The following is a 15511-nucleotide window of genomic DNA, read 5'->3' as shown; positions in this document are numbered from 1 at the left end:
GGACGCTCCTTCCTGGCTCCGTCCTGGGTGATCCTCACCACGGATGCCAGTCTATCCAGCTGGGGAGCAGGATATCTCCACCATGGAGCGCAGGGCTCTTGTACTTCGGCCGAATCAGCCCTCTCGATCAATGTGCTGGAAATCATAGCTGTGCTTCTAGCTCTCTTAGCCTTTCACCTCCTGTTGGCGGCCAAGCACATTCGAGTCCAGTCAGACAACGCGACAGCGGTTGCCTACATCAACCACCAGGGCGGGACACTCAGCCGCCTGGCAAGATTGGAGGTTCAACGAATCCTTCCGTGGACGGTGGACTCCAAGTCCTCCATATCCGCAGTCCACATCCCAGACGTGGAAACCTGGGAGGCAGATTATCTCAGCCGTCAAACCGTGGACAGAGGCGAGTGGGCTCTGCATCCGGCAGTGTTTCGGTCAATCTGCCGCAAGTGGGGCTCTCCGGACGTGGATCTTCGCTCCCACGATCCTCAGGTTTTTGCAGCAGACGCGCTGGTTCAAGATTGGTCCCAGTTTCGTCTGTCTTACGTGTTTCCCCCTCTAGCTCTTGCCCAGAGTCCTGCGCAAGATCAGAATGGAGGGCCGTCGGGTCATTCTCATTGCTCCAGACTGACCCAAGCGAGCTTGGTACCCTGGCCTGCTCCGTCTGTCCGTAGAGGTGCCGTGACATCTCCCGGACCGTCCAGACCTTCTTTCTCAAGGTCCGTCTTTCCGCCAGAATTCTGCGGCTCTCAGATTGACGGCGTGGCTTTGGAGTCCTGGATCTTGACGACTTCTGGTATTCCTCCTGAAGTCATCTCCACTATGACTCGGGCTCGGAGGTATTCCTTGGCCAAAATCTTTCACAGGACCTGAAAAAATTTTCCTGTCCTGGTGTCGCTCTTCAGGCCATGCTGCTTGGCCTTTTTCCTTGCCGACCCTTCTGTCCCTTCTACAGGCCGGTCTGCAGCTAGGACTATCCCTGAATTCCCTCAAGGGACAGGTCTCGGCTCTGTCAGTGTTGTTCCAGCGGCGTATCGCCCGGCTGGCTCAGGTGTGCTCTTTCATGCAGGGCGCATCTCACATCTTTCCGCCTTACCAGCGGCCTTTGGAGCCCTGGGACCTTAATCCGGTCCTCACGGCTTCTAGAAACCCCCCTTTGAGCCTCTTAGGGCGGTTTCTTTGTCTTGTCTTTCACAGAAAGTGGTTTTTCTAGTGGCCATAACTTCTCTCGGGAGAGTCTCTGATTTGGCTGCACTCTCTTAGGAGTCGCCTTTTTCTTTTGTTTTTTTATCAAGACAAGGTGGTTCTCCGTCCAACTCCGGACTTTCTCCCTAAGGTGGTTTCTCCTTCCACCTTAACCGGGACATTTCCCTGCCTTCTTTTTGGCCGGCTCCCGTTCATCGCTTTGAAAAGGCGTTGCATTCTCTGGATCTGGTGCGGGCGCTCCGGATCTATGTGTTTCGCACCGCTGCTCTTAGGCGGTGCACCTCTCTTCTGTGCTGACCACTGGTCGGCGTAAGGGCCTCTCGGTTTCTAAGCCGACCCTACCTCGTTGGATTGGGTCGGCCTTTTCCGATGCCTACCAGTGTACTCAAGTGCCTCCCCCGCTGGGGATCAAGGCACACTCGACCAGAGCTGTCGGTGCCTCTTGGGCTTTCAGGCACCAGGCTACGGCTCAGCAGGTCTGTCAGGCTGCCACTTGGTGCAGTCTGCATATTTTTTCGAAGCACTACCAAGTGCATGCTCATGCTTCGGCAGATGCGAGCTTGGGCAGACGCATCCTTCAGGCTGCTGTCGCCCATTTGTGAAGTTAGGTTTGGCCTACTTCTCAGTTTTCTGTTTATTCCCACCCATTGACTGCTTTGAGACGTCCCATGGTCTGGGTCTCCCATAAGGAACGATGAAGAAAAAGAGAATTTTGTTTACTTACCGTAAATTCTTTTTCTTATAGTTCCGACATGGGAGACCCAGCACCCTCCCTTTGCCTGTTGGCAGTTTTCTTGTTCCGTGTGTTTTCACCGGCTGTTGTTGTAGACAGAGGCTCCGGTTGTTCCGGGTTTTGCTCTGTTTTTACTTGTGGGTGGATGTCCTCCTTCAGCTTTTGCACTAAACTGTCTGGATATAGTCATCCAGGGGGTGTATATGCTCGGAGGGAGGAGCTACACTTTTTAGTGTAGTACTTTGTGTGTCCTCCGGAGGCAGAAGCTATACACCCATGGTCTGGGACTCCCATGTCGGAACTATAAGAAAAAGAATTTACGGTAAGTAAACAAAATTCTCTTTTTTGGGGCCTCACTCTGGATTCTCGCTCTCAGCTCTGCCTCCTACCTCAGGAGAAAGTATAATTTCTCAGAACACGAGTCTCCTCGGTCATCGCAAACCCTGTTCTCAGGCTCATAGAGGCCATGTCGTTACTGGGATCCCTAGTTGCATATATCCCGGCAGTCCCCTGGGCACAGTGGCATACCCGGGTTCTTCAAGAGGAGGTGAGGGCGCAGAGGTTATTGGGAGGGTGTTTGGATAAGCTCATCACCCTTTCTTTCCGCACTCTTCATTCCCTCCGCTGGTGGGTGCAGATCCGGGATCTGTCAGCTGGGGTTCCCTGGTCGCTTCCACTTTAAGATGTCATCACGACCGACGCCATTGCACTGGGTTGGGGGACTCATCTGAGAGACCAGGTGGTGCAGGGTCACTGGAGTCCTCTGGAACGTTGGGGCTCGTCGAACGCAAGAGAATTGCACACAATTGGAAAGGCTCTACACCCCTTCTTCCTCACCTAGTGGGTACACATGTCAGAGTATTCTCAGACAACAGAGTGGCAGTCTCCTATATCAACCACAGGGGAGCACTCGGTCTTCTTGCCTTATGGGGATAACAAACGCTATCTTTTCACTGGCACAAAGTCACCTTTCCTCCCTTACGGCACTTCATATACGGGGAGCGGACAATGTCACAGCCGACTTCCTGAGCAGGCGTCAAGTATGGCAAGGGGAGTGGTGTCTGCACAAAGAAGTCTTCCACCAGATAGTACATCTTTGGGGGTGCCCGACGGTAGACCTCTTTGCAACCAGATCCAACAGACAGGTACACCGGTTCTGTTCCCTCAACCCCAACAGACCTTGGGCAGTAGACGCATTTCAGGTTTCATGTGGAGGGGGTCTGCTGTATGTCTTCCCACCCCTGATATTGCTTCCGGCAGTCTTGAAGAAGGCCCGGGAGGACAAAGCCAGATTGCTCCTCATCGCTCCCTTCTGGCCCAGGAGGCCTTGGTTTTACTGGCTCCAGAGGATGTCAGTGTCAGACCCTTGGATCCTCTCGGAGAGGCTAGATCTGCTCTCAATAGACCGAAAACTAATTTCTCTAAAATCAATTTTTATTTATAAACATTAAAATGGTTAAATCAAGCCATATCTTATCATATATATAGCTATATCGGTCAAGTGAGCACACACCCGTCGTGCAGAGCTAGATGCACTCTGAAAGGGATATTAATCTAGGAGGGTGAGGGATAGCCCAAGGTGATTTTACTCGATGGTTCCAGGGATAGAAATGAGATGTTAAAGTAAGGGCCAGGCTATAAATCCCTAGTCTTTCTCCTTCCTGGCCGCAGAGATTAATACACCATAAGGTTTTGGACGCCCCCGCTCAGGGTCGGCTATCCCTAAGAAACCCTATACCTGACTTTGTGACGATAATTAACCCATAGCCCAAAGGGGTGTAAATAGTACTGAAGTCAGAGTGGTTCAGTCACACTAGGTGAATAGTCAGTACACTAGTAAATGTTAGGTATGATTTTTGGTCATAGAAAAAATTCCCAGTCGGAATATTTCTACACACACTCCCCTCTGATAATGTATTAACAAAAGGGGGGAGGGAGTTCTACAGGTAGCTACTTAGGACTGCTACCCAGTACAGTCGACCAACAAATTATTTTATGGACCCGTAGTTAATTAAATCCCAGTTGGGTAAACTTATCTTGCTGGAGAGTGAACTCCCAGAAGAATCCCGACGTGTTTCCCCCACTTTATTTGGGGTTCATCAGGAGATGTTACCACACTGTGAAAATTCACACATTCCAGGTCACCTTTTAGTTTTGTGTCCTGCAGACAGATCCCTTTAAGATGTTGTATAAGGTGATCAAATGGTCCTCCTGTCCTGTGCCAGAGGGGACCTCAGCAACCCACCCTGTCAGTACGGCGCTGAATAGGATCCGCCAAGATTCACTGGCTCAAAGTCACCTTTCCTCCCTTACGGCACTTCATATACGGGGGGCGGACAATGTCACAGCCGACTTTCTGAGCAGGCGTCAAGTACGGCAACGGGAGTGGTGTCTGCACAAAGAAGTCTTCCACCAGATAGTACATCTTTGGGGGTGCCCGACGGTAGACTTCTTTGCAACCAGATCCAACAGACAAGTACACCGGTTCTGTTCCCTCAACCCTCTCGACAGACCTTGGGCAGTAGAAGCATTTCAGGTTTCATGGGGAGGGGGTCTGCTGTATGCCTTCCCACCCCTGATATTGCTTCTGGCAGTCTTGAAGAAGGCCCGGGAGGACAAAGCCAGATTGCTCCTCATCGCTCCCTTCTGGCCCAGGAGGCCTTGGTTTTACTGGCTCCAGAGGATGTCAGTGTCAGACCCTTGGATCCTCTCGGAGAGGCTAGATCTGCTCTCAATAGACCGAAAAACTAATTTCTCTAAAATCAATTTTTATTTATAAACATTAAAATGGTTAAATCAAGCCATATCTTATCATATATATAGCTATATCGGTCAAGTGAGCACATGTAAGGCTGCAACCTGGTCCTCTCCTATGACCTTGTTTAATCACTATCGGTTGGATTTGTCTGCCACGGTGGATTTGACCTTTGGTAGAAGGGTACTAGAAGCTGTGGTCCCTCCCTGATGTTGTTCTTTAGAATCTCTCTGGTGGCGCTGTCGTGGTAGGGGAGGCGTAAATTGTTACTTTGGATTCCGCGGAAATATTAACCCTCCCTTTTAATTTCCTGTTTTGGTTGATGGTTTGGTGGGTGATTTAGGGGACCAATGGCAATAGAATATCCAGTTCCGTGTTTAGTACTTATTCACCCCCCAACATCTTTTTCCATTGGTGGTTTTGAGCTGGTGGTTACGGCTGGGAGTAAGTGTGGTTTGGGGTGGGGGGGGGCAAGTTAATGTTAATAGGTTTATTAGTGAAACACCATATTTTTGAGCTTCGAGGACCCCACCCAATATAAGTTGGGGGCTCTTTTGGTTTGGATACGTCGGTCTACGCGTTTCATGAGCTCTGCTCACTTCCTCAGGACCATATAAAAGACACCATCAAATCCTATATACAGCAGACATTGACCCCCGGCCACACACGGTAGATCTCCCGTCATGCACCGCCAGTTACACAGAACAAAGGAGCTCCTTTGTTCTGTGTAACTGGCGGTGCATGGCGGGAGATCTACCGCGTGTGGCCGGGGGTCAATGTCTGCTGTATATAGGATTTGATGGTGTCTTTTATATGGTCCTGAGGAAGTGAGCAGAGCTCATGAAACGCGTAGACCGATGCTGCAATAAAGTCACATAATCTGATGTCCTGGTTGTGATCACTGGCGCGGCTTTAGAAACCCGATTTCTACAATCTCTCTCTGTTATCAGCCGCTTGGGTTGCCGCGGCCGGGATCCATTGTTACATGTGAATATAGTAGTTGTGATTGTCACAACTACACATGGTGAGTAATATTGCTCCCCCTACCCGTGCCCTGCACCTATAAGGGTAAGACCCTATTGCGCTTAATTTCCACAGCTCCTGTTTGTATTGGTTTGGATACGGCGAGTTATGTGCCACATGCATTCTACATCGGAATAGGTGACACAGACTGCTGATGTGGTTGACCCTCAAGATATTTTGAGAGACGTGGAAATTGGGAGTCTTGGCTTTATCAGGGATATGTGAGGCCTCAGGGGTTGTTTTAGCCTGGCTTTTTGTACCAGGTTTTCTTTGTAGGTGTTGGGGCTGGCTTTTGCCGGAAGTACTCAGTACGGTGTGTTTGGTTTGGGCTCCGGAGATGTAAGCTTACACGTGGGGTTGATGATTCAGGGGTTTTTAGGGATTTAGCTGGTTTTGGTTTGAAAGTGCAATAAGGCTCAGAATAAGGTCCCTGGGACAATCTAAAAAATTTGTCAGGGTGGACATGGTCGTACGGTCTGGTAAGAGATTGTCACAGATGGCCACCGGGTGGCGCAATAATAGCACAAAAATCCAATACCACCCATGTAACACAGCCTAAGCCTTAAAGCCTATCATTACTATTACCAACAGAGCTGACAGCCATGAATCATCGTGATCCGGACTCACCCATAAAGTGCACTTGTACCTGGATGTGTTGAGTCGCTCCGACGCGCGTTTCATATCCGGCTTCCTGGGGGGAGGGGTGCAGGGGTTAAGTGTAATGTGCATGTTTTTATATGGGGTGTCTGGGGCGAGATCGTTGCTGTTTAGGCGCGTGCAGGGGGCTGGATGCCGCACATAGAGTCCGTCTCATCCGGTCATTTCAGAGGAGGCACGGATCGTATGAATACTTTCGCTGACGTCAGTTAACCCACGCCTCCCCCTAAGGAATCTTCCTCTTTGGGGACACATGCTGAGGCTTCCCTGCGCATGCGCTCCCAGTGGGACCACATCTACTACTGGCAAGTGAAAGGGCACAAACAGGGTCGTAAGAAAAGAACGAGAATCAGCCTAAGCCTAAAGAATATGACCTTGTATAGTCCTTAAAAGATGTTCTAGATGGGTTTGAGATAATAATCAATAACTTAAGCTGACGGTCTCCTTTTTTTATCAGCCCCAGATCCCCGAGAGTGGAGCCCCAAAGGGTCTGTGCGGTTTCTTCCTGAAGGCCTTGTGCGCACTGGGAAATGGAATTTTCTTGAGAAAATTCCGCATGCTCTCAAAGATTACCGCACCCGCGGTAAAAAACTGCGGGAAACCGCACCCGAAAACCGCATGCGGTTTGCCGTGGTTTGCTGCGGTTTTACCGCGGTATTGTTCGCGGTATTGCCGCGGTTTTGCCGCGTGCGGGTTGGGATGTGCTTTATTGCATTCAATGCAATAAAGCACATTGAAAAAAAAAAAAAAAAGTCATTTATTTCTGAGATAGTAGATAGACAGAAGAATAGATAGAGGGATAGATAGATAGACAGACAGATAGAGGGATAGATAGAGGACAGATCGCTGCATTTCCCACGGTCGGCAGTGAGTTCACATTACCGGCTGTGGGAAATGACCGGTAATTACCTCTGCTGTCTGCTGCTTTCATTCAGCGCTGTGTCTGTGACAGTCGCGGCTGGATGGAAGCATCGCAGGACCTGTGGATTACGCCGGAGCGGTGGATTACGCCGGAGCTTTGGTGCGGGAGGGGTTAATAAAATGGTGAACGAGGCTTGTTTGTTTTATTTAAAATAAAGGATTTTTCGGTGTCTGTGTTTTATTCACTTTACTTATGGGTTGATCATGTCAGCTGTCACATAGACGCTGCCATGATCAAGCCTGGAGTTAATGGAGGTGGTCCTCCCCCATTAACCCCTTGTATTACCTTGCTGCCACTGCTACACGGCGGCAAGAAGAGCCGAGGACATGCCGGTGCTGCCGCATAATGGATGCGACAGTCCCGGGGCAGCTGCGGCTGATATTCTCGGCTGCCGGAGGGGGAGTGAGGCGGGGAACATTAACCCTGCCCCTCTCCCTCCCCAGCCTGAGAATACCGGGCCGCCACTGTGTGCTTACCTCGGCTGGAAGGTAAATATGCAGCGGAGCCCACGTTCTTTGTTTTCTATATTTCCGTTTTCTTTTTATGTGTGTTCTATGTGTCTGTGTCTATGTGTTCTATGTGTCTGTGATGTCTGTGTGAGTGTGATGTGTGTGTGTGTTTACTCTGCACGGCTTCCTCTTCCTGTAATGACATCACTTCCCTGCAAACCGCAGACAAGCGATGTACATTACCGGAGGTAAACCGCGAAATACCGCAGGGAATAACGCAGGAAAACGCAGTGAACCGCACAGAATTTGCTGCCTGCGTTATTCCCTGCGGGATTTCACGATTAACATTGGAGTCAATGGAGTGAAATCCCGCAGCGACGTGCGGAAAGAATTGACATGCACTTGTTTTTGCTGCGGGATTCCCGCAGCAAAACATGCAGCTGTCAAATTCCGCCCAGTGCGCACAGGATTTTTTTTCTCCATAGGATTTGCTGGTGATTCACTGCAGAGATGTTATGAACATTTTCTGCAGCGAAACATGCAGAAAATCCGCGGCAAAATCCGGTAAGTGCGCACATAGCCGAAAGCTGCCAAAGTAGTCTGCCATCTTGTGTTTCTTCTTCCTGCTCCGCTGTTATACAGCCAGCTGATTCAGAGAGTCCGGGGTTAAGTGCTGAAAATTCTCCCTGCACTTTTTAAACCGTCCAATTATAGATGAGGAAAAACCTCAAAACAGCTGCTTCCAACTGGTTCTTCACCTGACAGCTGATTCAAAACTTCTCTCAAATATCACTAAAAATATGTTAACCCTATCATTACTGTTGATGAAAGAAACAGGATTAAAGGGGAAGTACACATAAAAGCTTTATCATACCTATACTATTATAGGGTCTGTGCAACCATGAAGTTACCAACCTAAGGTGCTATGTGGGCCTATCATTATGCTCATCTGAAAAATTTAGAGTGCTGTTAGGCTATCTCCTCCATTCTGTCAGTCCCTGAAAATTGTACTGCACTTAGATGTTTTCTGAGTGTGGTCCAATTTTTTCAACAGACCCATTGGCTTGCATGGCCGAGTGTGATCCGATTTACAGAGGCAAATCGGGCATACTGCATTCATTTTCATCAGATAGACTCGGACCAAGGAAAAAATCGGGCATGTGCATGGCTCCATAGAATAACGTTTGTCCGAGTGCGATGCAATGTTTGGTCAAATCGCACTTAAACGAAAATACAATCTTCTGCACCTTGCCTTACATGTAGTGCACCAGGCCGGCTATAGGAGAATGGGAGTGTGAGTGGTCGCTCATCAGCATTTTGCACCTGTACTGCCTCTCCATATGTTGCTTGTCTGCAGTGTATTGATGATATAACCATACATTGGCAAGTATGGCTTCTTATTTTTCTGTCATATTGATAAATAACTTCCATCATTTCCATTTTTACCAGAAATGAAGTCAGAACTCAGTGTCTTAATGGAACGTCTGAAGGTTCAAATGGACGATCCTGAATCCCAGAACGAGACCTTGGTGGCTGTGCGATCGATTTGCCAGGAGAACAGTAAGAAATATAAAATATATATATATATATTTATATATAATCTAAGCGTATGTGTATGTGTGTGTATGTACCTCCGCTAAAGGAAGTCGCATTTACAATCACAAAATTTTGCACTCTCGTCATGTGACTCAGGGAACATCATAGACTATTCTTTGAGGGGAAAATGTAACCCTCACTTTACCGTTATTCACCAAAAATCCTGCTTACATTAAAGTCAATGGAGCTGGGAGCTACATGTCATTAATAGGAGCTGTGTTTGGTTGCTACAGGCAACAAAGGACATTCTTAGTATAAGAAGCTTATGTGTGAGGTGATGTGATATCCGTGGAGGGACAGATAGAGACAGAGAGAGACAGACAGGGACAGACAGGAAGAGATGAAGAGGGAGAGACGAAGGGACAGAGACAAAGAGGGACGGGGATAGAGGGGTATGTGGAGAGAGTGAAGGAAGGGAAAAAGAGAGAGACAGACAGGGAGAGACAGAGAGCGAGACAGCAAGAGAAAGAGAGAGGCAACAGAGAGACAAAGAGAGTTAAGGCCGCTTTACACACTGCGATATCTGTACCGATATCGCCAGCGTGCGTACCCGCCCCCATCGGTTGTGCGACACGGGCAAATCTCTGCCCGTGTCGCACAACATCGCCTGGACCCGTCACACGGACTTACCTTCCCTGCGACGTCTCTGTGACCGGCGAACCGCCTCCTTTCTAAGGGGGCGGTTCGTTCAGCGCCACAGCGACGTCACAGCAGCATCACTGAACCGCCGCCCAATAGAAGCGGAGGGGCAGAGATGAGCGGGACGAACATCCCGCCCACCTCCTTCCCTACGAATTGTGGCCGGGAGGCAGGTAAGGAGAGGTTCCTCGTTCCTGCGGTGTCACACGTACCGATGTGTACTGCCGCAGGAACGAGGAACAACTTCGTTACTGCTGCAGTAACGATATTTGAGAATGGAAACCCATGTCACCAATGAGCGTTTTTGCGACGATGCAAAATCGCTCATAGGTGTCACACGCAACGGCATCGCTAAAGCGACCGGATTTGCGTCACAAATTCTGTGACCCAACGAGATCACTTGAGCGATGTCGTAGCGTGTAAAGCCCGCTTTAGAGACAGACAGAGAAACAAAGAGACAGAGAGAGACAGCAAGAGAGAGAGATAGAGAGAGACAGACAGAGAGAAACAGACAGAGACAGACAAACATACAGAGAGACAAAGAGAAACAGACAGAGACTCAGAAACAGAGAGAGATGGATAGAGATACAGAGAGAGAGACAAAGAGAGATACAGACAGAGTTAGAGACAGCCAGAAAGAGAAATAAAGAGACAGAGACAGCCAGAGATATATACATATATATATATATATATATATATATATATATATATATATACAGAGAGAGACAGACAAACAGACAGAGACACAGAAACAGAGAGAGATGGATAGAGAGACAGGGGTACTTTGCACACTACGGTATCGCAAGCCGATGCTGCGATGCCGAGCGTGATAGTCTCCGCCCCCGTCGCAGCTGCGATATCATTGTGATAGCTGCCGTAGCGAACATTATCGCTACGGCAGCTTCACATATACTCTCCTGTCGTGCGACGTCGCTCTGGTCGGCGAACCGCCTCCTTATTAAGGGGGCGGGTTGTGCGGCGTCACTGAAACGTCACACGGCAGGCGGCCAATAGGAACGGAGGGGCGGAGATGAGCAGGATGTAAACATCCCGCCCACCTCCTTCCTTTCGCATAGCCGACGGGATCCGCGGTGACGCAGGTAGGAGATGTTCCTCGCTCCTGCGACTTCACACACAGCGATGTGTGCTGCCGCTGGAGCGAGGAACAACATCGGACCGTCGCGTCAGCTTAATTATGGAATTCGCCGACGCTACACCGATGATACGATTATGACGCTTTTGCGCTCGTTAATCGTATCATCTTGAATTTACACACTACAATGTCGAGAGCCACGCAGGAAGTGCGTCACTTTCAACATGACCCCACCGACATTGCACCTGTGATGTCGTAGTGTGCAAAGTACCCCTTAGGCTGCTTTCACACATCAGTTTTTTTGCATCAGGCACAATCCGGATTAAAAACCTATGCAACGGATGTGTTGAAAAAACGGATCCGTTGCATACGTTTTTCCATGTGGCCCGCCCGTTTTTTGATGGATGCGGCTTGATACTGAGCATGCGCAGTTCAAAAAACTGCATCCGGTTTACTGATGCGGTTTTTGCCGCAGGATGCCGCATCCGTCGTCCATAGGCTTGCATTGTAAATCGCGCCGCATCGCGCCTGATCCGGCGCCATGCGGTTTTTTTTGCCGCACAAAAAATCGTGCCAAGCAACGTTCCATCCGGCCTTCGCATGGGCTAATGTAATATGCCGCAACTGGCAAAAACCGGACGCAACGCAAGGCCATGCGGCACAATACAGCGCTAATGCAAGTCTATGCGGAAAAAACGCAACCGGAGGCAAAAAAAAAATTGCGTTTTTTCTGCAAAGCACCGTATTGTGCCGCTCAGCAAAAAACGGATGTGTGAAAACAGCCTTAGTTACTATCCCGGGCCCGTGGCGAACAATACCGCTAGTATGCGTCACACACACATACCTTCCTAACGACGTCGCTGTGGCCGGCGAACAAACTCTTTATTAAGGGGGAGGTTCGTGCGGCGTCACAGCGGCGTTACACAGCGGGCCACCAATAGAAGTGGAAGGGTGGAGTGCAGCCGCATGAACGTCACTCCCACCTCGTTGCCGGAGGACGCAGGAACGCTGCTGTTCGTTGTTCCCGGGGTGTCACACGTAGCGATGTGTGCTGCCTCAGGAACGACAAACAACCTGCGTCCAAAGTGAGCAACGATATTTGGGAAAGGAACGACTTGTCAACAATCAACGATTTTTTCCGTTTCTCGGATCGTTAGTGGTTGCTCGTAGGTGTCACACGCAGCGACGTCGCTAGCTACGGCGGATGTGCGTCACGAATTCCGTGACCCCAGCAATATCTCATTAGCGATATCGTTGCTTGTAACGGGGCCTTTAGCGATTGAGAGCTGGGGATTGTATTCATTTTTAGTAGGCATTCTGCAATACTTCAGTTTTCCTGTAGAGGCGCTGCAGGCAGCATCCTACTTAAACAACTCTGTATCTAAAGACCCTAAGGCTATGTTCAGACACTGTGTTTTTTACCCACGTTTTTGCTGCAGAAATTTCTTGAGATATTCTTGTAACCTTTCTGCAGGCATTTCCCAGCAAAACCTATGGCAAAAAAAAATTAGCTGTCCGCACACTGCGTTTTTTTCTTAAGAAAATTTTTTCAGTAGATTTTCTTTAGAAAAAGAATGAGCATGTCACTTCTTTTCTGCAGCTAACTGCGTTATTTCACTCCATTGACAATCATGAAATAGCGCAGGAATAACGCAGGTAGCAAGTGATGTGCGTTATTCCTGTGTTATTCCTGCGTTATTCCCGCGCTATTTTGCGTTTTCGGGACATAATGTACATGCCTGCCCTTAGTTTTGCAGGGAAGCTATGTCACTAGGACAGGAAGAGGAAGAAGAAGAGAAAAAAAAAAGCTTGTGCTCCGCCGTATTTTTACCGTCCAACCGAAGTAAAGACACAGCGGCGGCCCGGTATTCTCAGGCTGGGGAGGGCGAGGGACAGGGTTAATGCCCCCCCCTCCCGCAGTCCAGAATATCAGCCCACCGATGCCCCGGGACTGTCGCATCCATTATGCGGCAGTCCCGGCGTGTTACCGCCTCTTCCTGTTGCCGTGATGCAGTGGCAATCAGGGTAATATGGAGTTAACGGCAACCAATAGCTGCCGCTAAGTCCAAGATTAGTAATGGCAGTGTCTATGACATGCCGTCACTAATCTGTAAGTGACAGTAAAGAAACACTCACAATCACAGAAAAATCATTTATTTTAAATAAAAGACAAAAAGCCCCTCTTTCTCCACTGTATTAACCCCCCCGAAACACACAGCTCTGACGTAATCCACAGCGATGTCCCCCGGCGCTTCCAGCTCTGCTCCAGCCGCGCGTGACAGTTCTCCACGCAGCCTCGGTCAGGGAGCGAGTGCTGAATGCGGCTCCCTCAGCGAGGCTGCGGGTAACTTCAGGACATTTCTCACGGCCAGTGATGTGAACATAATACCGGACGCGAGAAGTGCAGTGTGTGTGGGGGGAAACATCATAAATAAAGCTGGAATATCTATCCCTCTATTATCTATCTATCTATCTATCTATCTATTATCTATCTATTATCTATCTATCTATTATTTATCTATTATCTATCCATCTATTATCTATCTATTATCTATCTATCTATTATCTATCTATTATCTATCTATCTATCTATTATCTATCTATCTATCATCTACCTATCTATTATCTATCTATCTATCTATTATCTGTCTATCTATTATCTATCTATCCATCTATTATCTATCTATTATCTATATATCTATTATCTATCTATTATCTATCTATTATCTATCTATCTATTATCTATCTATCTATTATCTATCTATCTAACTATCTATTATCTATCTATTATCTATTATCTATCTATTATCTATCTATCTATTATCTGTCTATCTATTATCTATCTATCTATCTATTATCTATCTATATATCCATATATTATCTATCTATCTATCCCTCTATCTATCTATATATTATCTATCTATATTTCTTTGTCGCTCTATTGGGAGACCCAGACAATTGGGTGTATAGGCTATGCCTCCGGAGGCCGCACAAAGTATTACACTCAAAAGTGTTAAGCCCCTCCCCTTCTGCCTATACACCCCCCGTGCTCCCACGGGCTCCTCAGTTTTTTGCTTTGTGCGAAGGAGGTCAGACACGCACGCACAGCTCCACAGATTGGTCAGCAGCAGCTGCTGACCATGTCGGATGGAAGAAAAGTGGGCCCATATAGAGCCCCCAGCATGCTCCCTTCTCACCCCACTCTTGTCGGCGGTGTTGTAAGGTTGAGGTATCCATTGCGGGTACGGAGGCTGGAGCCCACATGCTGTTTTCCTTCCCCATCCCCCTCAGGGCTCTGGGTGAAGTGGGATCCTATCGGTCTCCAGGCACTGAGACCGTGCTTCATCCACAACTCCTGTGGAGCCTGCTGGATAGGAGCCGGGTATCGTTCAGGGACATGGCCCTGCTACTTGGAGGTACTCTGTATCCCTGTGGGGACCGCGCACAGCAACACTCCAGCTTTGCTGGGTGTGCTAGTGCACCGGGGACCGCGGCGCTGACCGGGTTAATATGTGCCATTACACACTCAGCGTTGCTGAGTGTGTTTATGTATAGGGACTGCCGCACTGACCGCCGCTGCCAGAAACACTGCGGCGCGGCTGGGACTTGTAGTGCGCCGGGGACTTCCACGCCGGCCGCGCTTTTACGGCGGCCGCGTTTATTACTAGAGTCCCCGGCTTTTTGCGGCCTAGTTTCCTTTCCTCCCGCCCACAGCCCTGACAGGCAGGGGAAGGGCGGGACGCTGCACAGAACGAGCAGCACTGAGGGCTGGAGCATGCTTTGCATACTCCACTCCCCTCACTGTGCACAGTGCAGGCACCAGTTCCCGCTCTTTCTGGGTCACGCCCACGGCTCCTTCCTCTCCTCAGGACGCATTCCTGTCAGCTCCTCGGACGCTGCAGAGGGGGACAAAATCTGGGAGACCCAGGCAGGGACTCTGGTGGCCTCACAACCGCTTTAAGCGGGTGGTAAGCGGCACCTATGGTGCTAGCCCCATTGTGCAGTAGTGTAACATTATATGTTTATTTTGCACTGTATAGTGCACAGTTGATTTCTGGCTATATACCCTATTGTGTTGCTCAGGGAAGATATTAGCATGGCGCCCACGAAAGGCAGGGGTGCCAAAACACAGACTTATTATGTTGCCTGCGCCCCATGTACGACCCCGCTACCGGCAGGTTCCACTGACCCCCATTGTGTGCACTGTTCGGCCCCTGTGGCACTTGCTCAGCCAGAGCCTCTGCTAGGGGGGGCCCAGGGGGAGCCACCTGCTAACACTGTTCAGGTGACGGGGACGGAGTTTGCAAAACTCTCTGAGACTATGGCTAAGATACTGGAAGCCTTGCAGTCCAGGCCGGTATCTCAGCACAGGGACTCTGTTGAATCTTTGTTCCCTGGCCCACCTCAGCTGGACCAACAATGTCCTCCCGGGGTATCTCATGGA

The 15511-nt window shown here is 49.2% G+C and overlaps 1 protein-coding gene across 1 annotated transcript in view; it reads left to right on the top strand.

The window, feature by feature from the left end:
• LOC142302352 (telomere repeats-binding bouquet formation protein 1-like) overlaps positions 1-15511 on the top strand; it is a 152269-nt gene that overhangs the window by 4699 nt on the left and 132059 nt on the right. Inside the window, exon 3 of the mRNA XM_075343411.1 lies at positions 9189-9299. Coding sequence (XP_075199526.1) covers positions 9189-9299 — 111 coding nt within the window. The remainder of the gene's footprint in view (positions 1-9188; positions 9300-15511) is intronic.

Source organism: Anomaloglossus baeobatrachus, chromosome 4 (assembly GCF_048569485.1).
Source record: "Anomaloglossus baeobatrachus isolate aAnoBae1 chromosome 4, aAnoBae1.hap1, whole genome shotgun sequence".
Classification (NCBI taxonomy): Eukaryota; Metazoa; Chordata; class Amphibia; order Anura; family Aromobatidae; genus Anomaloglossus; species Anomaloglossus baeobatrachus.
Note: the sequence above shows the minus strand (reverse complement) of the source record. Positions and strands in the feature narration are given on the sequence as shown.